Genomic DNA, 26,039 nt, shown 5'->3' on the forward strand with positions numbered 1-26,039 from the left:
TTAATTTGTCGCCCACTTTACCTGTACTTTCAAGACACAACAAAGGGGAGAGGGATACAGGTGCAATCTGATACAGGCTGCTAGATTGCACCTGTATGAGTAGACCGACACCAAATTGGCCCCTAACTTAGGCGCCCCTTTCGGTATTTCTTTATTGTTTAAAAGAGGGAATAAACGTTGTGGTTCCCCACAAGCTGCCCCGTACAAACTTGGCTGAATTTCAACTGTTCCGGCCATTTCGGTAGCATAATTGTAATAGGATCCTTCACAGTCAGTATTCCAACGCATTGTATGACTTTCCCGACGCATACAGGCACTTTGCAAAAACTGGCGAGAATCTGCAGCACGCTGAATTCTCTGTTTTCAACCCCGAAAATGCGCCAGATCACCTGTACAGCGGTCCCCTCGCGTCCCCGAACCTCCTGGGGGTATTAGGGACCATTTAGGGCCAAAACCCTAAACCTGCAAAAATACACAGCAAGCTGTAATTTACTGTTTCGGGTTCCGTTTTGCGTGCCAATCGCATCCGTAGCAAGTCCTCGAGCTCCCGCACCTGTAGGGCTACTTGCCCTTTGAATCGGACGAGATTTCTGGCATGAAACCTCTCTGAATTCACCTGTACCTACGGGGGATTAGCCGCTAGCTAATCCAGTACTTGTGCAAGAGGCTCTTGCCTCAGCAATCACGCATGAACCCACACAACTGTACATTGGTCAATTGAAAAGCCCACTAGAGGGGCATAACATACTGCCATAAGGGAGAGAGAGGGTAATGCGTAGCGTGCAGGGCATCACTCCTGGCACCGCACTGTACATAAGAGGGAAAGGAAGCACTCCATAGCTCTTAACCTATGACAAAAACTGCAAATGAGCCTCTTTCCCCTTCAAATTCAGCGCCACCTTCTCTTGCATGAGGAAAGTGCACCAGAATGTGCCACTTGGCGCATTTACAAGCATTTTCCCGTTTCGGGATTGCCGCCTAAAAATCTCCCAACCGGTTGCCTAGTTGACTTCACGACAGAGTAAGAAAATGTTCTCCTTGTCATTCCAGAGGTAATGACGCAAACACATTTTCAGGTCCCAAAATAGCAGTTCCCTAAATTTTAGAAGATGTTGCCATTGTATCTTTCTAGGTCATCTGACCCCCTTTGTACACTGCAGCCACACCCAAAACTGAAATGTAGCCTCTGTAGCAAAGGATTCCACTTTGGCTAGTCAATGACCCCACTTTGGCTAACCATAGTCTTTGTCCAACCTTAGTGCTCTCTTGGCCTCAGGCCTGGACTCCCTCTGGACAGTTCCATACTAACTATGCAATGCAGGGCAGTTAGATTTCCCGAGGGGTGTTTCCAAAAAGTGAAAGTAAATAAATAATAAGAAAGAAATCAAGAAAAAGGATAGATAGTAGTCACACGCTGGTGACAGCAGCACGCTGAATTCTCTGTTTTCAGCTCCGAAAATGCGCCAGATCGCCTGTACAGCGGTCCCCTTGCGTCCCCGAACCTCCTGGGGGTATTAGGGTCCGTTTAGGGCCAAAACCCTAAACCTGCAAAAATACACAGCAGGCTGTAATTCACTGTTTCGGGCTCCGTTTTGCATGCCGGTCACATCCGTAGCAAGTCCTCGAGCTCCCGCACCTGTAGGGCTACTTGCCCTTTGAATCGGACGAGATTTCAGACGTGAAACCTCTCCTAATCACCTGTACCTGCGGGGGATTAGCCGCTAGCTAATCGAGTACCTGTGCAAGAGGCTCTTGCCTCGGCAATCGTGCATGAACCCACACAACTGTACATTGGTCAATTGAAAAGCCCACTAGAGGGGCATAACATACTGCCATAGGGGAGAAAGAGGGCAGTGCGTAGCATACAGGGCATCACTCCTGGCACCGCACTGTACATAAGAGGAAAAGGAAGCACTCCATAGCTCTTAACCTGTGACAAAAACTGCAAATGAGCCCCTCCCTCCTTCAAATTCAGCGCCACTTCTTCATGCATGAGGAAAGTGCACAGAAATGTGCCACTTGGCACATTTACAGCCTATTTCCCGTTTCGGGGTTGCCGCCTAAAAATCTCCCAACCGGTTGCCCAGTTGACTTCACGGTAGAGTAATAAAATGTTCCCCTTGTCATTCCGGAGGTAATGACGCAAACACATATTGAGGTCCCAAAATAGCAATTCCCTAAATTTTAGGAGATGCTTCCATTGTATCTCTCTAGGTCATCTGACCCCCTTTGTACATTGCAGCCACACCCAGAATTGAAATGTAGCCTCTGTAGCAAAGGATTCCACTTTGGCTAGTCAATGACCCCACTTTGGCTAACCATAGTCCTTGTCCAACCTTAGTGCTCTCTTGCCCTCAGGCCTGGACTCCTCTCAACAGTTCCACACTAGCTATGCAATGCAGGGCAGTTAGATTTCCCGAGGGGTGTTTCCAAAAAGTGAAAGTAAATAAATAATAAGAAAGAAATCAACAAAAAGGATAGATAGTAGTCACACGCTGGTGACAGCTTTGACAGTGGTTGAGTTGTTCTCCCACTTGCTCTACGGGTTCCATGTACTGTTGGCAGTTGAGACTTGCATCAATGTGACGATTGCAAAGCACAGTGTTGTTACATTATTGCGAGAGATTTTATGCGTTTATGCGCTTGAGTACTACGAGTGCTGGTGAGCTTGTTTGAGAGCATTTTCTCCCCGCAAGGAGCTTCTTTTGTTCCAGGTTTTGGTGCACTTCTCTTCAACATTGGTTAATGTACATTGCCCTTGTACATGAAATAGAGCCATATCGTTTATCCCATTTTGATATTCACTTATGACAGTTCAGTGATATGTGTGATAGATTTGAGTCCACAACAATGACTCATGTGAGACAACGGCAGTGTCACATGACACATCCAACCCTATGTGTCCGTGGACAAGCTACAACATGATCAGGGTTCAGTTTAGTCCAATCAAGTCTAGATTAGAAGTGATATGGCACTTTTGTGAGTCTATTCGTAGACCGTGCATGCCCAGTCACTTAGTGTAGATGCATATCCTCTGGTTGCACACAGCATGATCGTAAGCATTCCCATCAGAATCCATTAGAATCAGTCAGGGGAATTTTCCAGTGCATTTAGCCTATTTTTGCTAGTTTTGACATTTTTCACTTATTATTTTTTAGTGACTTTTGTTGGAAAGTAGGTAGGGCAATTTTGCTAAGTTTGTATATAAGCAAACTAGAGCTAGCACTATTTGGCAGAAGAGGCAACAGGAGCCAAGCTCAGCAGGCAACTTCTCCGACAAGAACTTGGTGGATTTCCTCCAAGCAAAGACCATCAGCCACCTAGCGTTTCTGGAGTGCATAAGTCACCTAGCGTTTTTGGAAAGCATCATAGCCTGGCGTTTTTGCCTCAGCATCATCGCCACAGAATCCCCCATCAGCTCGCGTTTTTGGATATCCCTTCCACTAGCGTTTTTGCAGACCACAGCGTTTGGAGTTTTGCAGCGTTCTCGACCACAGCAGTGCAGCGTTTTCAGCAATGAAGCATCTGCCTATTCAGGCCCTTAAAAAGTAGCAAATTCAGCCCGGAAAGACCATCAGTTTTCAGCCTAAAGGCAGCGACAAAGACCCACAGAAACAGCCCCAAAAATCAGCGTTTTTGGACCCGCAGCAGATTTCAGCCCATTGCGTTTTTGGACAGCAGTAGAAAGATTGCAAATTTCAGCCCTTAGGTCGGTCTCGTCGTCACCGTCGTCATCGCCGACATAGCCTAGACTTGCATCAGTCACATGCATTCCCATTGTACCAGATTGTGCAATCATAAGTAGACCACTCTCGCCGACGAGAGTGGGACCTTCGGAGGAGGGTTTTACAACGTCTCTGGTGTCGTATCTCTCTTCTCTCTCTATCTCTCAATCTCATACACTTGCACGCACAGTGTCCACTCACTTTGTTTGTGATCATAGCACTCTCTCACTAAGGACGGAAGGCTCAACCTTCCATAAGAGCAAAAGGAACCTTGAGCACAGTTCCGAGCACTCATCTTGAGCAAAGCGCAAACATTCATTCCGCTGCACCTAACAGGCAGTCTCGTCCATGTCAACACTTGAGATGTTGGCATTGTGGTCACACATGGCACATTTGACGTCAAGGAGTAGTAGTAGCACTGCACACCAGTTTTTTTCCTATCAAGGAGAAATTAAGCAACGCTTGCTTTCTTTTTTCTTTTTCTTTTTTTCCTATTTTTTTCCATCTCTTTGACTCCTACCAGCAAATGTCTGAAAGATATTTTGTTGTTTAATAGTACAGAGTTCGGCAAGATCTAGGTTGCGTTTCGCAACATGGAAGGCCGTTCAAGTGCGATGCTCTGTGTCCTGTGCTTTCAGAAGTTACCGACTCCGTCTGTGGTAGCCCATATGCAATAGCACACTTTGTCTCTCCAAGCCCCCTCGCCTATATGTATAGTATTGGGTATGCTTTGGAATAAGCCTACCTCGCCTCGTTTTACCCTGCCTTTGCAGTGGTCTTTCTCACCTTGAATAATATTGCACATGCAGAGGTTTTTTTTCTCCGAAGGCTTGTAGTCGCCCTGCCTATGCAGTGTTGCTTTTTTTCCTCCAAATGCTTGTAGTCGCCCGTATTTTAGATATCATGGTCTCTGCCAATCCTTGGTCACCACTTCAGTAGCCTGAGCGTGCAAGCTTATTGAAAACGCTCTTAGACAATCAAGGTAAGCAACAAGCGACAAACTTTCTGGGAAACCTCAAAAAAGCACTGGAACATGTCCCAGGAATGCTATAAGACTGAGCCTAGCTAGTGCTGAAACATTGCATCAGAAGAAACAGTGGAAGGTAATGGTTACGGTTGAAAACAATGCCAAAAGGTGTACGACCACGCTCCCAAACGAGTAAGCTGTGAGCAATTGTAGACACTCCATGACCTGCACCCTTAATCAAGTGGCTTATTTTTTTTGGTGTCCATACCTCTTGTTCTCGAAAAGGTCAAAAATATGGAAAGCGAGCTGTATGAGAGGGTGATAGCATTATCACCAGCACAGATGCCTTATCGAAGTAATAGGGCTGTTGCGCTCTCTAGACTAGGCGTCAACAGAGGTTGTACATGTGTGGAAAGAGGCCGTCAACCTTGATTCTCTCCATGCTATGCTCGCCAACAAGCACATTCACTTTATTCAGTAAGCAAGGCAGCAAACTTCTATTCAAGAGCTCCAACATATAGAATAAAATAAAATGCAAATTTTCAAATACATTAAGATGGGAAAAGTTGCCAATTAGAAGGTAGTCATAAGAGAGAGTGATGCTGTAGTTGTTGCTAGAGCTGCTTCTACTCCCCATGCAAGAGGAGAGAAGATTGAATGAAGATAAAGATGGTCAGACTCAGATGCCTAAACCCTTGGAGCTAAGAGAGCAAGACGATGAGTTGAAACATGAAAACCATAGATTAGGTGCGGATGACTTCTTTCCCAAGACAACTATACTACCAACACTGTCTGCAGCTGTAGAAGGAGATGATGTTATTGAGAATGTGCAGCATAGTTTTCATTCAATTCTTATGAAGCTCATCATTAAAACGACAGCCACTTGGAAGGAAGTCCAGAGTTGGAAGAGCAACTCAACTATAGTGAACCAATTTGAGCACCTCCTCTCTGAACTTCTTGAGGCTGAGGTTGGCACAGAACCAAAAATTCACCAAATGCTGTCACAAACTGGTGACATTGCATGCCCGGACACACTCACACCAGCTGGCAGCAGGGTACTGGCCGGCAAAACGCAACGGCAGGCTGACGTGGCAGTACCGTACGGAAATCCCGCTTTTTGCATTGACTTGCTGACGTGCAGAGCGTACGGATTTCCAGAGAATACGCTGGCTGAATTGGCAGCTTTTGGACTCGGTTGCTTTATTTTTAGAAGCTTTTGATTACTGCTTTTGGGGCTCTGCTTTTGGGCATCCCTTGTTACCAATAAATAAGTGGTTAGGCCCTCACTTCTCAGAGCATCTGGACGCAAAGTCTGAGAGTGAGCACCTACCCACTCTCTTGTACTTTGAACATAGATTAATACAAAAAGAAATACTGAAAGGGGCGCCAGTCTTTGGGACCAATATCTCTAGGCACGAAACGTCGGCCGTGTCGACTCAAGTGTGAATTGTGAACTATTTTGAAGTGAATCTCTGCTGTGTCTCATCAGAATCTTGACTTGGGGTGTCCACGTTTGTTACAGTGGTATCAAAGTGGCCGATTTCTCTTCTACCGAGAAATCCGATCCTTTTCTCCCGGCACTTATGGATTCCAACAGAGAACAGTTGACTTCTTCTGCATCTGGGGATGCGAGAAGAGACCACGAAGAAGATTCTCAGAAGAGTACGGCCTACTCGGGCAGAGATTGAAGAGATCGAACGTCGACAATTAATTGACGACGCAACAAAGATGATGATCAACATTGCGAAGGATCCAAAATTTGCAAAATCTTTGACTCGGCAATCCTTCGAAGAAGTGCACACCCAGTGGCAGAAGACCACAAACCCATCAAACCGGCACTCAAGAAAACTCCTGCTCCGAGGATGTTTACAAAACAAGAATTAGAAGAGGTGGTTGATGCACAGATCAGTCAGCTTTTGGACGCGAACACCAAAGCCAAAAAGCATGACAAACAGCAGAAGAAAGGAACCGACTTCCGAGGTTATTTGGGTCGTCCATCTACTTTTGCATCGATAAGAAAGCAGAAGAAGACTCTACGTGTCACAAACTGCTGACGTGTCAAAGCCTTGAAGAATGGAGCCAACTTGCAAATGCCGGCCGAGGGGCCTAAACCCTAAGAAGAACAAGTAACAAAAGAAGAAGTCCTACCAACTTATGGTTTAGGCCGAGGGGCCTAAACCCTAAGAAGAACAAGTCACAAAAGAAGAACTCGGTTATTCAAGTGCTAAAAGTATGTTCAGTCTGTTCTTTTCTATTGGCACGTGGTGCCCGTCTTGTGACGGTACGATTTGAAGGACTATCCAGTTCTTCTTCTTCTTCTTCTGACCGAAGACAGAAAAGGGAAAATATGAAGCAAAAAGCAAAGCTTCGGAAAGGGCAAGAAAAAGGCAAAGAAGCCTAAGTTTCGCCCAATTGCTGACAGTTCAATAGAGGAATCGTCCTCAGATAGTTCGGACTCCAACGATCACAGATTTTACGCAAAGAAGCAGCATTTCTATAAAGCCAACCAGTATGACTTCCTCGAAGATAAAAGCAAGAAAGTTAGAGAATTTAAAGAAGGTGGACAATCAATTAAGTTTGACACTTTTTCTGGATTCCGAGATGCTTCGAGGGCTTTGGCCGTCATACAATAGTTTGACATAGCTTTCTCTGGAGGGCATTACTCAGAGCACTCCAAGATTCGGAGGGCTACCTCTTTCTTCAAGGGAAATGCTCGAACATGGTGGGCCACTCTTCTACTGAACAAGGAAGCTACGCTTAAATGATTGAAATTCAAAAGGCTTTTTATTTCTTCTTGGCTGACTCAGGAGTACGAACGAGATATACAAACTGCTTGGAATCATCTTCGGATGACCAATGGAGATTCTTTGGAAGTGTATTGCAAGAGATTTTGGAGCTCTTTTCTACCAGCTTCTTCATTTAAGAAGATCTCGTTTAAAGAACAGATTGAGTGGTTTTGCTGCTGCTTACTTCCTACAAAGATCCGAGATCACTGCTTAGAAGAAAAGTCAAATTATGTTCAAGAATTGATGAAACGGGGCTTTGCCATACATTCAGGCAATCTGACTTACCCCACTGATGGCATCTTGACTCAGAGAACACAACAGACTTCTAATAATGAAAGTAGAAAGAACAAGAGCCCCCAAGAAAAGAAAGATAAGGATTCACGACCTGAGACACTCTTCGAGAGAGGGCCAATTCCATCAAAGAGGGAAAGTGTTTTGGATGCGAGAAACATGGGCACGTCTCCGCGAAGTGTCCTAAAAAGGCACATCAAGAACAGAATGAAGACGGGCCAGAGAGTTCGAGAGCAGCTGAGGAACGTGGACGTTAAGGCAAGATGAAAGCAGGACTGGTTCTAGATTGCATGGATACCGACCCAAGCACGATTGATGAAAGTACGGAACTTTGCCCAGCTTGGGGCAAAGTGAAAGATTAAGAAGCCTTGATTTTCTTTGATGGAGGAGCCAAGGCCAACTTCATTTCACCTGAATTGGCGGCACGGCTCGAGATTACACCCAATCGGATGGGACCACAAGCAGAGGCAGTTCTAGCGGCACCCGGCAGGGACGTGGCCATTACACCTGTCATTGGCAAACTTTGGTTGCATTAAGGGTATTTGGGGACGAGGACTTCTACATAATGCCCTTCGAAGGTTGTGATGTCCTCCTGGGAGTCCCTTGGTACCATAAGAACAACGCCGTGGTCGATTATCAGGCGAAGAAAGCGACATTGATTACAGAAAAGGGCCGAAACATCGTACTTGATGTGAAATTGAAGGGCGAGTCTGTCCCTATTGTATCGGCTTCAACCGTTTCGAAATTAATGAAACTCAATCTGTTTGTTTACTCGATCTTTTTGAAAGAGTTGAATGATGAACATAGGACAAATATGTATGAACTTGATAAAGAATGCCAAGATTTTCTCCACCCTCATACCGATTGCTTTTCTGATGGCCTGCCAGGCGAGTTGCAACCAGCTCGTCTTGAGGATCATACCATTGATCTGATACCTGGAACACACCACCAAACCGGCCACCTTATCGTGTGAGCCGAGCCCAGAATGAAGAGATTATAAACCAAGTGAAAGACCTCTTGGAAAAGAGTCTTATCCAGCCGAGTACTTCACCTTACTGCTCTCCGATGTTGTTGGTTTTGAAGAAAGACGGATCTTGGAGAATGTGCATTGATTATAGAGCTCTCAATAAAATCACCATCAAGAACAGATTTTCGATTCTGAGGATCGATGATATTCTTGACCAACTACAGGGATCCTCTTGTTTCACCAGGGTCGATTTGAAGAACGGATATCATCATATCCGAATCGGGAGATGTCTGTCACAAGACGGGCACCACGTGCCAATAGAAAAGAACAAACTGAACATACTTTTAGCCATAGTAACAGGGGACGCCCTTTTTCGGGCTTCCCGTCCCCACTTGCCGTCCCGCTCTCTTTTTTACACTAAAAATCCATTTCAGCCCCGTCCCCCGTCCCGGAATGCGTCCCTTGTGACTATGCTTTTAGCACTTCAATAACAACTGAACTGAAAGAGAGAGAGACGACACACGACACGAAGTGGCGGAATTCCACCCTAGATAGTATTGGCCCCAAACCTTGGGTATTTCTTTATATTGCATCAACACAATACAAGCCGGTACTCCAAACTCTGCACCTTCTCCAAGATGCATGCCAGAGAATGAGCCCTAGCCTCATATTTAAAGGCCAGTTTTACATGAAAAGCCGTCGAACTCAAAAGCTTCTGATCCAAAAGCAATGTCAAAAAGCTGTCAGCGTAATTTACGAGCGTAATTTACGAAAATCCGTACAGTTGCCACGTCATTAGTCAGCGCAAAACGCGGAGCATCCGTATAGCTTCCACGTCATCAGTTTTTGAGTGAGTGTGTGTCTGTGAGTCCTGCTTTATTTTAATCCCTTTATGTCACTTGGGGCCACATCGGACGGGGTCCCCATAAGTTGGTAGGACTTCTTCGTGTATTACTTGTTCTTCTTAGGGTTTAGGCCCCTCGGCCGGCATCTGTAAGTTGGCTCCATTCTTCAGGGCTTTGACACGTCAGCAATTTGTGAAATGTCTACAAGACAGCTTTTCGAACAAGCTTCGGTTTATAAGAATTTTTGGTGATGCCTTTTGTCCTTACCAATGCTCTAGCGATGTAAGGTGCAATGGAATGAATGTTTGAACTTTGCTCAAGATGAGTGATGCGAACTGTGCTCAAGGTTCCTTTTGTTCTTATGGAAGGGAGAGCCTTCCGTTCTTAATTAGAGAGTGCAATGAACGCAAACAAAGTGAATGGACACTGTGCGTGAGTGCATGAGACTGAGATATAGAGAGAGAAGAGAATACGACACCAGAGACGACGTAAAACCCTCCTCCGAAGGCCCCACTCTCGTTGGCGAGAGTGGTCTACTATTGATTGCACAAACTAGTACAAAGTGGATGAACGAGAACTGATGCAAGTCTAGGCTATGTCGATGTCGACGACGGGATGACAAGACCGACTCTATGGCTGAAAATCTGCGTACTTGCTCTGCTCTCCAAAAACGCCAGAAGGCTGAAATCTGATGAAGCCAAAAACGCTGGTTTAGGCTGAGATCTGCTGGCTGAAAACGTTGTTTTAGCTTGTCAAAAACGCTGGTCCATGTTGTGGGTGTGGCAATGCTCTGTGTGCTGAAAACACAAGGGTATTGGATCTGTGGCTCATGCTGAAAACGCTAGGGTGTTGAATCTGTGGCGATGAAGCTTTGCTGAAAAACGCTAGGGTGCTGAGGGTCTTGCTTGTAGGAAAAACGCCACCAAGAGGGAAAGGGTCTTGCTTGAGAGAGAGAGAGAGGGGGAACCTACTGCCTATGGCTTGTGTTCTCCTTCTCTTCTTCCAAATAGTGCTAGCCTAGGTTTGCTTATATATTATCTTACCCAAATTGCCCTACTCAGTTCCCAACAAAAGTCACTTAAAATAATAAGTGAAAAATGTCAAAAATAGGCAAAATAGGGAAAATGCACTGGAAAATTCCCTGAAGGATTCTGATGGGAATGCTTATGATCATGTTGTGTGCAACCGGAGGATATGCATCTACACTAAGTGCCTGGGCATGCACGGTCTGCGAATAGACTCACAAAAGCGCCAAAACACTCCTAAATCTGGACTGACTGGACTGACTGAACCCTTGTCGTGATGTAGCTTGTCCACGGACACAAAGGGTTGGATGTGTCACGTGACAAGCGACCTTTAACCGAATGATGGACAGGATTTTCACAGAGTACAAATCTTTTGTTGGCACTTTCTTTGATAACATTATAGTCTTCTCCAAGGATGAGGCGGAACATAGAGAACATCTGCTACAAGTCTTTCAGGCATTGCAAGATCACAAGTTGGTGATCAATGCAAAGAAGAGTGAATTTTTCTTATCAAAGATACACTTTTTGGGACACATCATCTCAACAGCAGGAGTGCAGATGGACCCGGCCAAGATTGAGACTATACGTGATTGGCCCAATTTGAAGAATGTCCATAAGTTAGAAGCTTCTTGGGCTTATGTTCTTACTACCGACGGTTCATTAGAAAGTTTGCAGAGGTTGCTTCCCTTTGCATATCTTGACACAAAACGGAGTCCCTTTCTCGTGGGGACCCACAAAGCTGACTGCCTTTCAGACTTTGAAAGAGAAATTGACTACAGGACAAGTTTTGACTTTGCCGGATTTGCAGAAGTCATTCGAAGTATATTGTGATGCTTGTAGTCGTAGTCTGGGTGCGATCTTAATGCAAGAAGGCCATGTCATTGCCTATGACAACCGATTGTTTTCAAGGCCGGAATTGACAGCACAGATATATTAGAAAGAGCTTTTGGCAGTTATCGATGCTCTTACTCAGTGGCGACATTACCTACTCGGAGCCGATTTTACAGTCTTCACAGATCATCAAAGTTTACGCTACTTCTTGTCACAGAAGCAGCTATCGGAAAAGCAGATGCGGTGCGCTGGTGGCAAATGCTTTGTCCCGAAAGCCGTTGGTCTTGGCTATTTCCGCAATACGTCATAGAAGCTTCGAGGACATGGTCGATCAGTACGCCATCAAGATTTTTCAGATGTATTCGGTCGAATACGACCGAATACAGAATGGGGAGGTGGTAGCGGGATATTCCATTCGGGATGGCTACTTGATGAAGAAAACGATGTTGTGCATTACACAGCCGTGAGGGAAAAGGTTCTAACCGAATGCCACTGTCCACCATGTATGGGTCACCACGGTTTGATACCACCTTGAAAGGTGTGGAGCGATACTTCTTTTGGCCGAGACTCAAGAAGGACGTGGACGATTTTGTACGCAGATGCTTGGTATGCCAAAAGGTCAAGTTTGACAGGCATAAAGCACAGGGATTGTTACAACCTTTACCCATTCCCACCCGCCCCTGAGAAAGTATTGCTATGGATTTCATTTTTGATCTCCCAAAGACACAGAGTGGACACGATGGTATCTGGACTTTTATTGACAGATTTAGCAAGCAAGCTCATTTCATTCCAGTGAAGAGAACAGCCAAGCCAGATCATTTAGCAAGACTGTTCATTGCCCAGATATTCGGATTACATGGCATGACTGAGACAGTAGTCTCTGACAGAGATCCCCAATTCACAAGTTTGTTTTAGAAGGCTAATTGGGAAAACATTGGCACTCGGTTGCAGTTCTTGTCATCTTTCCACCCGTAGACAGATGGGCGATTTGAGATTGCAAATTCAGTCGTACTGGATTTATTGAAGTCTTACATTTCGGATCAGAAGACTCAATGGAAAATGTTTTTACCTTTGGTGGAATTTGCCTACAATAACACGATTCACTCTTCGACGAGGAAGAGATTATTGAAGGTGCTACAAAGGTTCCACCCTTCCTAAGCACGAAAGATCTGATTTTTGAAGCCAACCAGTACACGAGGGACTTGGACACTGCTTTTGCCAAGGTCCGGGAGGCTTTACAGAATCTCAGGAAAGACACAAGAAGGCAGCAGATCAACACCATCGCGATTTGAAATTAAAGGAAGACGATTGGGTGCTCTTACGTTTTGAGAAGGCACGCCTAAGAAAGAAAAAGAGAAAGGAGCGGCCTTTTTCCAAAGCTTAGCATGAGATACTATGGACCTTGATGCCTCCTGCAGACTAAAGTTGGCCGATACTTGGAGAATTCACAATGCTTTTCATGTGAGTCTCTTGAAGCCTTTTAAAGGCACTGTGCCCGATGATGGGGAGCCAGATGAGCAACCCGAAGTGGAGGAAAGCAAGGAGATACTCGTTCCAGAACAGATACTGGCACATAAAGATGGTGTAAGGTGCAGCGGAATGAATGTTTGAACTTTGGTCAAGATGAGTGCTCCGAACTGTGCTCAAGGGTTCCTTTTACTTACGGGAGAGCCTTCCGTTCCTTTAGTGAGAGAGTGCAATGGACACAAACAAAGTGAATGGACACTATGAATGGAAGTGCATGAGGCTGAGAGATGAGAAGAGAATGTGACACCAGAGACGACGTAAAACCCTCCTCCGAAGGCCCCATTCTCTATGGCGAGAGCGGTCAACTTATGATTGCACAAATTCTTTTTGTTTTGTTTTCGGAGTCGGGTAGGGCACGCCCGACCACTCCCCTCATACACCAAAAAAGTATACAAGAAGAACGACCAGGACTATGCACCCAGAAACCGAAGGCAGACGCTTTTGTCACTAGTTTCCTCTGGACTACGAGAGTTCAGAATTATCTACACTCTTAGGACCATGACTAATCCCTTGAGAGACCCACTTCGCCACTTGGATTCGGCGTGACAACGACCAAGTACCTCTCTTCAGAGGCCCAGGTACTGCGGGACTTGCTTCGGTCTTCCCTTTGGAGTTGCCTCCTCTAGGTAACTTATCGCTCACCTCACTAAACTACCTTTGAAACCCAACGGTTTTCCCCTAGGAAATGCCATACCCGCTTGGAAGGGCCTCGGCTACAATGCTTGGACTTGCCGACGATGAAGACGACGACGAGACGGAGAAAACTCTAAGGGCTGAAATCTGCAAATCTTGTATCTGCTGAATTCTGACTCTATGTTGATGGCAACGATGCGACGACAACGCGCTGAAAACGCAGATGTTGAAATCTGCGTTTTCCGGGCTGAAACTGTAACCCTTGCGGAAACTGACCGTGCGGCGAGGAACTGTTGCGGGAAGGTGAGATATGCAAGGTTCGGGACTTGATCTGCGGTGTCTAAGGGCTGAAAACTGAAAACGCTGATGGTTCTTGATGTTCCGTCTCGCAGTAAATCTGCAAAACGCTGGGGCTGATCTGCAAATCAAAAACGCTAGGGCTGAAAATGACTGCTGTCGCCGGATGGCCTGCAAACAAAAGCAAACGCTAGGTCTCTTGTTGAGTCTTCTGTCGCCAGGGATCTGCAAGAGCAAAAACGCTGGCTGATCTGGTCCAAAAACGCTAGGTGGTTGCTATGGAGCAAAAACCATAGTAACAGGGAATGGCCATTTTCAGGTCCCCGTTCCCATCCCAATTTCCTGTTCCGAATCCCCGTTCCATGTTTCAAACGTGAGTATTCGAAACATAGAATGGCATTTCATGCATGTTGCCGTTCCCCGTTCCGATTTCCAGTTCCTGGTAACTATGGCAAAAACGCTAGGGCTTGGGGTTCTGCTGAGAAGTTGCCTATTGAGCAATGGTGCTCCTGCTGCCTCTTCTGCCAGAAAGTGCTAGCGCTAGGTTTGCTTATATACAAACTTACTCAATTTGCCCTACCTACTTTCCAACAAAAGTCACTTAAAAATAATAAGTGAAAAATGTCAAAAATAGGGAAAATAGCTAAATGCACTGGAAAATCCCCCTGAAGGATTCTGATGGATTCTGATGGGAATGCTGATGATCGTGCTGTGCACAACCAGAGGATATGCATCTACACTAAGTGACTGGGCATGCACGGTCTGCGAACAAACTCACAAAAGTGCCAGATCACTTTTAAATATAGACTGACTGGACTGATTGAACCCTTGTCGTGCTGTAGCTTGTCAACGGACACATAGGGTTGGATGTGTCACGTGACAGATGGAAAGATAAGAGATAAAGTGATGAGGCGGTTCTTGGTTAAATTCAAGAACCATCCTGCATTGGATGCGAAGTGGATGGAGGAGGAGGACCTATCAGATTGTGGAACTTTACCTTGAAGCATTCGGTTTAGCTTAGTCTACTCCAATAGAACCCTGATTTCAGCATGGGCGAATCTAGTGCAGTGGGTATGCACAAGAGGGGAGTCACTCCGCTCCTTTGTCGACAGATTGCCCCGATATTTTGATATAGAGTCATTGATGTCCCTTTGGGTTTTAGAGATATTGCTGAGCTGACAATATTCTGTTGTATGACTTTATGAACTAGAATTCCCAATAATGAAAATGATACTGATTGATTTGTACTTGACTTGTTTAAGTGCAGGAACTGATAGACGGAATGACTGCAGCATTTCGGTCTCATAAATTTCTGTAGACATGATCGCAATATGGACTAGTTAATCAAGCATTTGTGAGGTCCCGATTGGATCTAGATGCAATTGCTAAATACGTTGTCGATTAATCATGGTCTGAGATTTGGAACGATTTTTTAATGTGATTTGTCATGTGATGTCAAGCGATGTCCTCTGATGTGACTATCGATTGGTACATGTGCTAGATGTGTTGTTCCTAGTGCGTCAGTACTAACAGTCAGTGTCTGCTAAGACAGTTTATGGCCTCTGTCTGTTTTGCAGGCATAATCGAGGGCGATAACAATGCTTTCAAGAGGGGGGTATGTCACAAACTGGTATGTGGCATGCCCGGACACACTCACACCAGTTGGCAGCAAGGTATGGGCCCGCAAAACGCAACGGCAAGCTGACGTGGCAGTAACGTACGGAGGCTCCGCTTTTCACATTGATTGTCATACGGAAATCCCGCTTTTTGCGCTGACTTGCTGACGTGGCAAAGCGTATGGATTTTCGCAGAATACGTTGGCCAAATTGACAGCATTTGGACTTGGCTTGCTTTATTTTTGAGAAGCTTTTGATTACTGCTTTTGGGGCTCTGCTTTTGGGCATCCCTTGTAACCAATAAATAAGTGGTTAGGCCCTCACTTCTTAGAGCATCTGGACGCAGAGTCTGAGAGTGAGCACCTACCCACTCTCTTGTACTTTGAACACAGATTAATATAAAAAGAAATACCAAAAGGGGCGTCAGTCTTTGGGGCCAATATCTCTAGGCACAGAACTACGCCGGGCCATGTCGACTCAAGTGTGAATTGTGAACTGTTTTGAAGTGGATCTCTGCTGTGTCGCGGTAGAATCTTGACTTGGGGTATCCAAGTTTGTTACCAATGCAATCTGATGTTGGACGTTCATGTCTAAAAGATAGAAACATACATTCAAACACTGGAGATTTGAGATTATAGTATGGAAAACATTTGGAGCAACTCGACACACAAGACAGCATATTGAACATGCACAACCTGCAGTTGGAGATTTGAGGTTTGAGGGCGAATTGGACGCAGATCTGTAGAGAGATTTTGCAGATAAAGAGAGGCAATTTATCATTGGTAGTCTCGGACCTGTTTCTACCCTAGGTGAAATCAGTTGTAGCTTAGATTTTGACTTACTAAATGAGACTTCGAGACCTGAGGGGAGGTTACAAATGACCTAGGTGAAAACAGGTCTAGCTTGGATCCTAACTCAGCAAAGGAGACTTCACGCCCTGAGGAGAAGCTACAAAGATCTGGATCCAGCAACCCTCTACAACATCCCACTCCCTGATGTTATCCAACTTATGTCTGCCCAGATCTCTAGCCATGCAACTCTGCACGATGATCCACAACATCAACTCCGCCTCTTGACCAGCCACACATGTTGCCTCCACTCACTTTGCCACATTGTCCTACAACCCCCTTCCCCATCAATTCTGATGCCCTAAGCAACCCCCACTTATATATTGTTGCCAATCGATGTTATAATCCTAGCTCTGAACAGTAAAACCGGCCCGTAGGGCGGTACACTTTAGCTTTCACCCGATTCTTTACTTTAACAACTTTAAGACACAAGGGAACTTCACGAATAAAACTGTGACTGGAATTCACCACTTCAAGACACTTCACAACTTGGTAGCTAGAGTGCTACCAAGCAGACACCGACACCCTGTTGGCCCCAAATGCTGTTGGCCCCAAAGACTGGCGCCCCTTTCGGTATTTCTTTATTGTAATTACACTTAGAAAAACCTGTAGACATCTACAAGCTGACCCACTTTTATCGGGCCGAAATTCCCCTACTCTAACCCGATTTGGTAGCATAACCACAGTAGAAGTCTCCACGGACAAAATCCTAAGTACACGGTAACTAAACCGGGCAAGAAATTACAGCACGCTGAATTCTCTGGTTCGCGCTCCGATTCATGTTCCGATCACTTTTGTGGATAGCCCTCGAGCTCTCGCACATGTAGGGTCACTTGCCCCTTGAATTAAACGAGATTCCTTGCGGGAAATCTCTCTAAATTGTCTTATACAAGCACCCAATGCTATCCCGAGGCTCCCTGGCAAATAAACAATCCAAACCCTTCCACCTAACCCTCACCAAGCTGTCCAAACCTGTCCATGGCTGTAATTGCAGGTTTTTGAACCAATTTTCGCCAACATAATGGCGCAAAAATCCCTATAGGTAGAAAGTACACGTCAAGGACACTTTCCCTTGCGGAATGGAAGCTTTCCAATGAGCTGCAGGTCAATTTCAGCATGCTGTCATTTTCTGTTTTGCCACTGTTAGGTGTCTACTGCCTTGTACACGCATCCCAAGGCCTTTCCGAGGCTCCCCTGACGATTCCCTGTAGTTTAGGTGTGAAACCCTAAACCTGCAGAAAAACACAATAGGCTATAATTCTCTGTTTTGGACCGTTTCGAGCGGAGCGAGCACGCCTACGCATGTCTTAGGTGCTCTCGCACACAATGGGACATTTCCCCTATAAATCGGACGAGTTTTCACGCAAGATGTCACAAGACACATCCAACCCAATGTGTCCGTGGACAAGCTACAGCATGACCAGGGTTTAGTTCAGTCAAGTAAGTCTAGAATAGGAAGTAATCTGGCACTTTTGTGAGTCTGTTCGCAGACCGTGCATGTCCAGACACTTAGATTAGATGCATATCCTCTGGTTGCACACAACATGATCATCAAATTTCCATCAGAACCCATCAGGAGTATTCTTACAGTGCATAGACCTATTTTCCCTATTTTTGACATTTTTCACTTATTATTTTTAAGTGACTTTTGTTGGAAACTAGGTAGGGCACTTTAGCTAAGTTTGTATATATAGAAACCTAGCCTAGCACTTTCTGGCAGAAGAGGCAGCAGGAGCACCTTGCTCAACACGCAACTTCTCAGCAAGACCCGCCCAACAACGCCTAGCGTTTTTGCACCACAGCATCAACACTTGCGTTTTTGCACCATAGACCAGCCCTGGCGTTTTTGCAAAGCAGATCAGCCCGACGACCACAGCAGACAACAGATCCACTAGCGTTAGCAGATTCCACAACAGATAGCAGTTTTCAACCCTACCGTTTTTGCATCAGCCTGAGACCATCAACGTTTTTGCAGATCTTCGTGACAAGACCTCAGTTAGCATCAGCGTTTTCAGTTTTCAGCAGTCAGTACCCGCAGTAGAACCCCCGAACCTCGCAGATCTCACCTTCCCCCAGCAGATCTTCGCGCACGGTCAGATCCAGCGTAGTTTGAAGATTCAGCCCGGAACACACAGATTTATTTGCATTTTCAGCGCGTCGTCGTCGCATCGTCATTGTCGACATCGTCACCGACATAGAGTCAGAATTCAGCAGATAAAGATTTGCAGATTTCAGCCCTTAACATGTTCAAATTTCAGCCCGTCTCGTCGTCGTCTTGATCGTCGTTGACATCATCGGCAAGTCCAAGCATTGTAGAGATTTGTGCAATCATAAGTAGACCGCTCTCGCCATAGAGAATGGGGCCTTCGAAGGAGGGTTTGACAACATTCTGGTGTCATATTCTTCTCTCTCTATCTCTCAGTCTCATGCACCTTCATTCACAGTGTTCGTCCACTTTGTTTGTGATCACTTGCACTCTCTCATTAAAGAACGGAAGGCTCTCTCTTTCGTAAGTAAAAGGAACCTTGAGCACAGTTCGGAGCAGTCATCTTGAGCAAAGTTCAACATTCACTTCTGCTGCACCTTACATTGGTATCAGAGCTTGGCAGTGTTCTGTATCACTCAAGGAAAGAACCACAGAATTTTTTTTCCTTGTTGCGGTCGCACGTAACCCAAGTCCCTCTTGGGCGTGTCGATTCCTAATCGTGTTTTTGAAGAGTGACAGGAAACCCAAGAAAGAAGGGCTTGTCTAGCCTCCCCTTGTGCCTCTTTTCACTCATTGAGAGCGGACCGTGCACTTAGCGGCCAGCTAATCGACGTGAGGTGGGAAAAAGGCTAAAGCAACCTTGGTGTGAGCGCGGACCGTGCACTTAGCGGCCGGCTAATCGACGTGAGGTGGGAAAAAGCAACCTTGGTGTGAGCGCAAGGCCGCCAAGGGGTGCGCCCGCGGAAAAGAGCAGAACTCGAGTGAAGAGAAGATCCTTCTCTAACACAGATTGCAAGCGAAAGAAGAACCTAAAGAACTCAAGAACTCAAGAACCTCAAGGATCCAAGAACCTCAAGAACCTCAAGAACCCAAGACCCACAAGAACCCAACTTCCTCGTGAACTTAAGAACCAAAGATCACAGTGGATGGTCATCACCCGAAGCGGAATGGATACTTCGCATGGAGGTGGTGAGCATGGGAGTGGCGAAGAAGATTTTTCCCCACCAGGAGGTTTTTCTGACCCTCCCTCTTCCCCATCTACGCCAAGGATTACACTAACTCCTATGGAGACCGTCGACAAGATGATGATGGACAACATGTTAGAAAGCGAAGTAAGAAATGCAGAAAGAAAAGCAGAAATACAGTGTGAACACGAAGAAAAAATGGCAGCCATAGAGCATGAGCACAACGAAAGGAAAGCTGCCTTGTTCCAATTCTTTTCTCATGTGCAGGCACAGATGCAAGAGATTCGGGAAAAACAGACTCTCTCCATCTCTTCTTCTCCAAAGCCTGACACACAAGATTTGCATGATGAATTGCATGATAATGATGAGCATGATGATTTGACTGACAATGACAAGCATGATGATTTGCATGAGCAAGATGTGATTTTTTACAAGCATGATGATTTGTGTGATCAAGATGTGATTGTTCATAAGGATGATGGTTTAGTTGATATTGTTTCTAGTGAAGCTAACCTCATTGCAAATTCGATCAATCACGAAGAACCGATCTTGGCTCTCGAGTCAAGGTCCAAAGAACCCCCTCAGGAAGAACCGATTTGGCTCTCGAGCCTAGGTCCAAAGAACCCTCACAGGAAATACTATGTGTTCGAATGATTAGTCAGTACGCATTGTTCGAGTGTCTCATTCGTGATCGTTTCTTGTATTTTAGTCAGCGTCTTTATGTGATCCCTTTTCATAGGCATGACATATTGTACATTGATCAGGATTCACTCGTTAATGAGCACGGATGTATGCGGATTACTCATGAAAAGATGAAATGTTTGCATTCAAGGAATTCACATTCCATGTCTCTTCCTTGGCATGACACAATATCCAAAAGAGCACAAGAAGGATTGAGCATCAGGCATCGGCATTTCCATGGTGTTTTGCCACAGTTGATTGATTTAGATCAGAAAGTCAAGATTCGACCCCATTGTTTGCGTGTGTTTGATGGACGATTTGGCACTCCGTCACTTTGTTCATCTGCATTACATGCACAATTTGTTTGGAAGAATAGTCTTTTTCCAGTCACTTTACATGGAATGGGTATGTTCATGGTGGAAGTGGTTTCAAGAATTTTCATCCTCGAAGATTCTTGAAGAAGGTAGACGCATCACTCTAGATGAAGTGGAAGCATTGAAGATGACTGTCGCTTTCGCCGCAGCCCAAAGAAGCAAGCGTTGCAAACCTTTATGAAGTTCAAGTATTCGCATGCCCCAAGCATCACAGTGGGCCGGGCGAAGAGTCCTTTCCAAGATTCCGGATGTTATTGGCGATATCCCTTGACGTCATACAGTTCGGTACCAGTGCCTCACTTTGAAAGGAGGGGATGTCACGTGACACATTCAACCCTATGTGTCCGTGGACAAGCTACAGCATGACCAGGGTGCAGTTCAGTCCAGTCAGTCTAGAATAGGAAGTGATCTGGCACTTTTGTGAGTTTGTTCGCAGACCGTGCATGTCCAGACACTTAGATTAGATGCATATCCTCTGGTTGCACACAACATGATCATCAGATTTCCATCAGAACCCATCAGGAGCATTTTTACAGTGCATAGACCTATTTTCCCTATTTTTGACAATTTTCACTTATTACTTTTAAGTGACTTTTGTTGGAAACTAGGTAGGGCAATTTAGCTAAGTTTGTATATATAGAAACCTAGCGCTAACACTTTCTGGTAGAAGATGCAACAGGAGACCTTGCTCAACAGGCAACTTCTCAGCAAGACCCCAGCAAGGCCTAGCGTTTTTGCAACACAACATCAACACTGGCGTTTTTGCACCATAGACCAGCCATGCGTTTTTGCACAGTAGATCAGCCCCGACGACTACAGCAGACAGCAGATCCACTAGCGTTAGCAGATTCCACAGCAGATAGCAGTTTTCAGCCCTAGCGTTTTTGCATCAGCCTGAGAACATCAGTGTTTTTGCAGATCTTCGCGACAAGACCTCAGTTAGCATCAGAGTTTTCAGTTTTCAGCAATCAGTACCTGCAGTAGAACCCGGAACCTCGCAGATCTCACCTTCACGCAACATATCCTCGCTGCACAGTCAAATCCAGCGTAGTTTGCAGATTCAGCCCGGAAAACGCACATTTCAACATCTGCGTTTTCAGCGCGTCGTCGTCGCATCGTCGTCATCGACATCGTCACCGACATAGAGTCAGAATACAGCAGATAAAGATTTGCTGACTTCAGCCCTTAGCATTTTCAAAACTCAGCTCGTCTCGTTGTCGTTCTCATCGTCGTCAACATCGTCGGCAAGTCCAAGCATTGTAGAGATTTGTGCAATCATAAGTAGACCGCTCTCGCCATAGAGAGTGGGGCCTTCGGAGGAGGGTTTAACAACATTCTGGTGTCGTATTCTTCTCTATTTATCTCTCAATCTCATGCACCTTCATTCACAGTGTTCGTCCACTTTGTTTGTGATCACTTGCACTCTCTCATTAAAGAACAGAAGGCTCTCCCTTCCGTAAGTAAAAGGAACCTTGAGCATAGTTTGGAGCACTCATCTTGAGCAAAGTTCAACATTCACTTCCGCTGCACCTTACACAAGAAAACTCTCTGTTTTCGCATTCCTTCGCAATGGAACTGTGCGTACCTGAAGGGGATTAGCAATTAGCTAATCCGGTTCCTGTACAGAAGGCCTTGGCAAACGCACATAAAAACCCCAGAATTGAAATGGTCATCGGAGAAGCCCAACTAGTGGGGCATTACCATATGTGCAAAGGGGGGAGAGAGATGCGCGAGAGCAAATCGTCGAGCTACATAGAGCAAGGGAGAGGGCAAGCTTTCCATTAAAGCTGTGATCACCTGCACCCACTCTATGTAGCACACTTATAAGTTGAAATCAATCCCCTCTCTTGAAATGGGCGCCCCCTCTTGTTGATGCTTCTGGCAAATGCATCTGGATTTGCCATGTGTCCCTTATGCCTCTTTTGAGTTAATTTCCTAGTACCCACCAACTTATAAGTGTCGCGAGGGGCCTAAATGACTTTGAACTGAGCCTAGAAACCTTTTTATTGCTCGGATTCTAGTGCCGACTGGCCCGACCATCTCGTGGCGACCAGCCCTTCCCAATTGCGGGTGAAACTCTCGATCGTCAACCGGTTCACACTTGCCATGCGATGTCTAATCATTTCCATCGGAAGAAACCAACAACTAAGGTTAGCAATTGCCACGTCCTCGTGACAACCAGAGCCACCATTTTGACAATGGGGGTGATATTTAGCCTCACTGCAACTCTACCGGCAAGAGAGATATTTCCTACAACACTAGCTATCGTGGAGTGTGGCAATGATGCTAGAGCCGGTTTGTGATGGAAATACGGAATTCAATGACCAAAGAACTCGAGTAGCCGGGCACATTTAACATTGTCCTTGAGGAAACAAACTAAATACAAATCATATTGCATGTAGGGTAAGTTTGGCCTAAATTTAATGCATGACAGTCCTAGTACTCAGATTATCCAAAGATAGTATGCTACAAACATACATTCCTCATAGGGGTCTCACGGGCAAAAAATTCTCAACTCACTACCTTGGATGTATTAAAATTAACACAACCATGACTACTATGGTCTCACATTGGTCGCGTAAGTGTATGTCTGTGTGTATACTCGACCGGGTGCTGACCGTATATGAAGGTCGATGCAGATCGCCTTGTCGATTGTGTTGGGGTGCTGAACTCCATAACATTGGTCTTGCCAAGATTCACCAACAAGCCACTATCACTAGCAAATGTGTGCAATGCATCCAAGTGTCGCTACATCCCCTCAGGCGAATCTGAGATCAACACATTATCATCTACATAGTAGTAATGAAATCCATGCCCCTGCTAGTTGAGCCCCTCCCTCACCTTCCCTCTCAATGTAATCTAAAACCACATCTCCATACAAACCAAACAATGTAGGGGAGAGTAGGCATCCGTGTTTCACTCCAACAGTGGAGTGAATATGCTCAAATAACCCCTCGGCAGTACGAACTTGCCCCACGATTGTCCTATATAAATCCACGACTCCCCAAATCATCTCTATGGACGCTCACATCTCCTGTAGTCTTCGCATCAGTCGAACTCTGGGGTTGTATCAAATGCTTTGCGAAAATCCACAAAGGCACAATAAATCCTCCTCTTTCTAAGCTTTCTGAAGTACTTGACGTACTTGTCAACCACGGCACTTCCAAGCACATCTTTTTCCACAGCTCCTAACTAAGAATCTCATCAAAAAAATTTACCCATGTCAGCGTCTTGCATAATGCCACATACATTCAAGATGTAAGCATAGCCTTCAAGACCAAAGCATGGGTGATTTCATCTGGAGAGGCGCCCTCACTTTGCATCTGCTGAAAACAGCCCAGAGCTTCCTGGCCCCTGTTTCACATATCCTGCAAGCAATGTGTTCCAAGAGTCGGCATTCCGTACAAGAAGCTCCTCAACAACCCCTGACTAACAATATCATCGTGATTTCTTTTGCCCATCTTAGCGTCTTCCAAGTTGCCACATGCCTTCAAGGTGTAATAGGGTGGTTGCATCAGGATCACTTCGCATCAGCTGAAAACAGCCCAGAGCTTCCTGGCCCAGCCCCTGTTTGGCATATCCCGCAATCATTGCATTCTTAGACTTAACATTCCAAGAAGGCAGCTCCTCAAGAACCTTTTGCGCTTTCTTAAGTATACATCTAGCATACATGTCAACCAAGGCAGTGCAAAGCATGACGTTTTGTTTCAACAGTGCTGCAAGCATTTCAGCACACAACCAAAGGCCCGTTTTCAAGGTGGCATTCAAGAAAGATGAGACTAAGGGTGGGTTCAGACGAAGGCGGCGGCAAAGCCAGCTTCCTATCATGCCTCCGTCTCCCCAGTTCACAAGACACCCAGCGGTAATGGGTGAACAGCTTGAAGACCAGGCATTTGGGCGAATGGAGGGCTAGCGCGCTCACTGTTTCTGCACAGCCCGCAAATCCCACTGAAAAGGAGGGCGGAAGTTTGCAATTTCCGAAGGGGGGGGGACTCGCCCAACTCATGGTGGGTCCGGTAGAGAAGATCGATACCTTCAGCCAATCGCTGCAGTCCACGGAGGATGCACAGCCCTACTGCTTTCTCTGCCTCCGGCTCGTCTGAACCCAGCCTTAAGCTTATCTCAAAACCTTCATTTAGAAGGCAGTTTTATTGCTTGCAAAATCTCTAAAAGCAGCCAAACGATCAAGAGGATAGAAGAGCAGCTGCATTGCCATCCAAGCCAATCTTCGGGTTGCTTTGGATGATCAAGGCAATGAACTTGCCTAATGTATGACATTACTGACAATTCAACAATGGACCGCGCATTGGCAAGTTTGTCAACTGACAATAGACTGCCCGGGACTAGTCCTCCCTCATCGGGACTAGTCCTCCCTCATCGAGAACAAGATGAAGCTCCCAGACTCCAAGGAATGTTAGAAACGATCCAGAAGTACTATCAGCTCCGCTCATTGAAGCTGCACATTTTAATAAGGCACAACAGGTCTTTGAGAATCTTGAGATACAGATCAGACCTCTTGCAGATCACCATTACAGGCTATATAAAATGTGGACAGTCCCTACTTGCTCTTAGCCTTTATGAGCGACAGCGACCAGATGAGTCTAAGATGAAAGTAATCAGTAACTATCCTAGCAAGTGGCATAAAAGCATCTTGAGGTTTTGAAATTTGTAGCCAGAAAGTCAAAAATGTCTAGTAGCAAATTATGGTGCAAAAGGCACCATAGCAATCCCTGTTTGTGGAGGAACTGGACTTGGTTGTGGGGGATGAAGGGACAAATGACAGCTTGTACAGGGATAGGCAGGACTGGCCAATGGAGAATCTAGACAAGTACAAACCCATCGTCAGTGTTGGTTACATTGTCTAGGCGGTTGCTGTCAGAGCCCGTGTATTGGAGAAACAAATGCTGCTTTGATTCCTCCCTCCTCTGTGTGTGTGTGTGTGTGTGTGTGTGTGTGTGTGTGTGTGTGTGTGAGTGAAAGAGAGAGATATTACATGCTTCTATCTTTTAGTTGGAAGATCTTGCAGTAATGAAGCTTGCATACCTTCTCGGTTAGATGCTTCGTCGTCCTCTGTCCACTCTAAATCTCTCCCTCTTGCACAGCAAACGAGCGCTCTCTCGCGCGCGCGCGCGTGCAGCATGGAAGAATTCTCTTGGCGACCACTCTCGCAGGTCCGCACGTGTCCAATTTGCCCTCTTCGTTGGTCTCTTCCAGAAAGGTATTCCCAAGATCTCCTGCCACGTTTTGTCAAAACAAGTGAAAGGGTCAGGACTTCTTTCAAAAACAATAAGAAAATGATAAAATTGTTAGGTATGATAAAATTGTTAGGTATCTGTGTTTGGGAAAGGATTGCCTCAGCTTAGTCTTGAGCCCATAGAAAATCGAGAGTAGCTAATTGCAAACCATGGCAAATAGAAAAAAAACTGATGAAATATGTGAGAAAGTCGTCCAAAAA

The 26,039-nt window shown here is 45.6% G+C and overlaps 1 protein-coding gene across 8 annotated transcripts in view; it reads right to left on the minus strand.

The window, feature by feature from the left end:
* The window catches only part of LOC147418155 (uncharacterized), a 66,824-nt gene extending 41,007 nt beyond the window's left edge, over positions 1-25,817 (minus strand). For all 8 annotated transcript variants that reach the window (XR_015187324.1, XR_015187321.1, XR_015187326.1 and 5 more), the window contains exon 1: positions 25,628-25,817. Coding sequence is in view for 1 of the 8 variants with exons in the window: in XM_086507268.1 (XP_086363394.1) it covers positions 25,628-25,724 (97 nt within the window). In the remaining 7 variants the exon portion in view is untranslated. The remainder of the gene's footprint in view (positions 1-25,627) is intronic.
* Between the last annotated feature and the right edge of the window lie 222 nt (positions 25,818-26,039).

This window comes from Adiantum capillus-veneris, chromosome 30, assembly GCF_014529385.1.
Source record: "Adiantum capillus-veneris isolate H3 chromosome 30, ASM1452938v2, whole genome shotgun sequence".
Taxonomy (NCBI): domain Eukaryota; kingdom Viridiplantae; phylum Streptophyta; class Polypodiopsida; order Polypodiales; family Pteridaceae; genus Adiantum; species Adiantum capillus-veneris.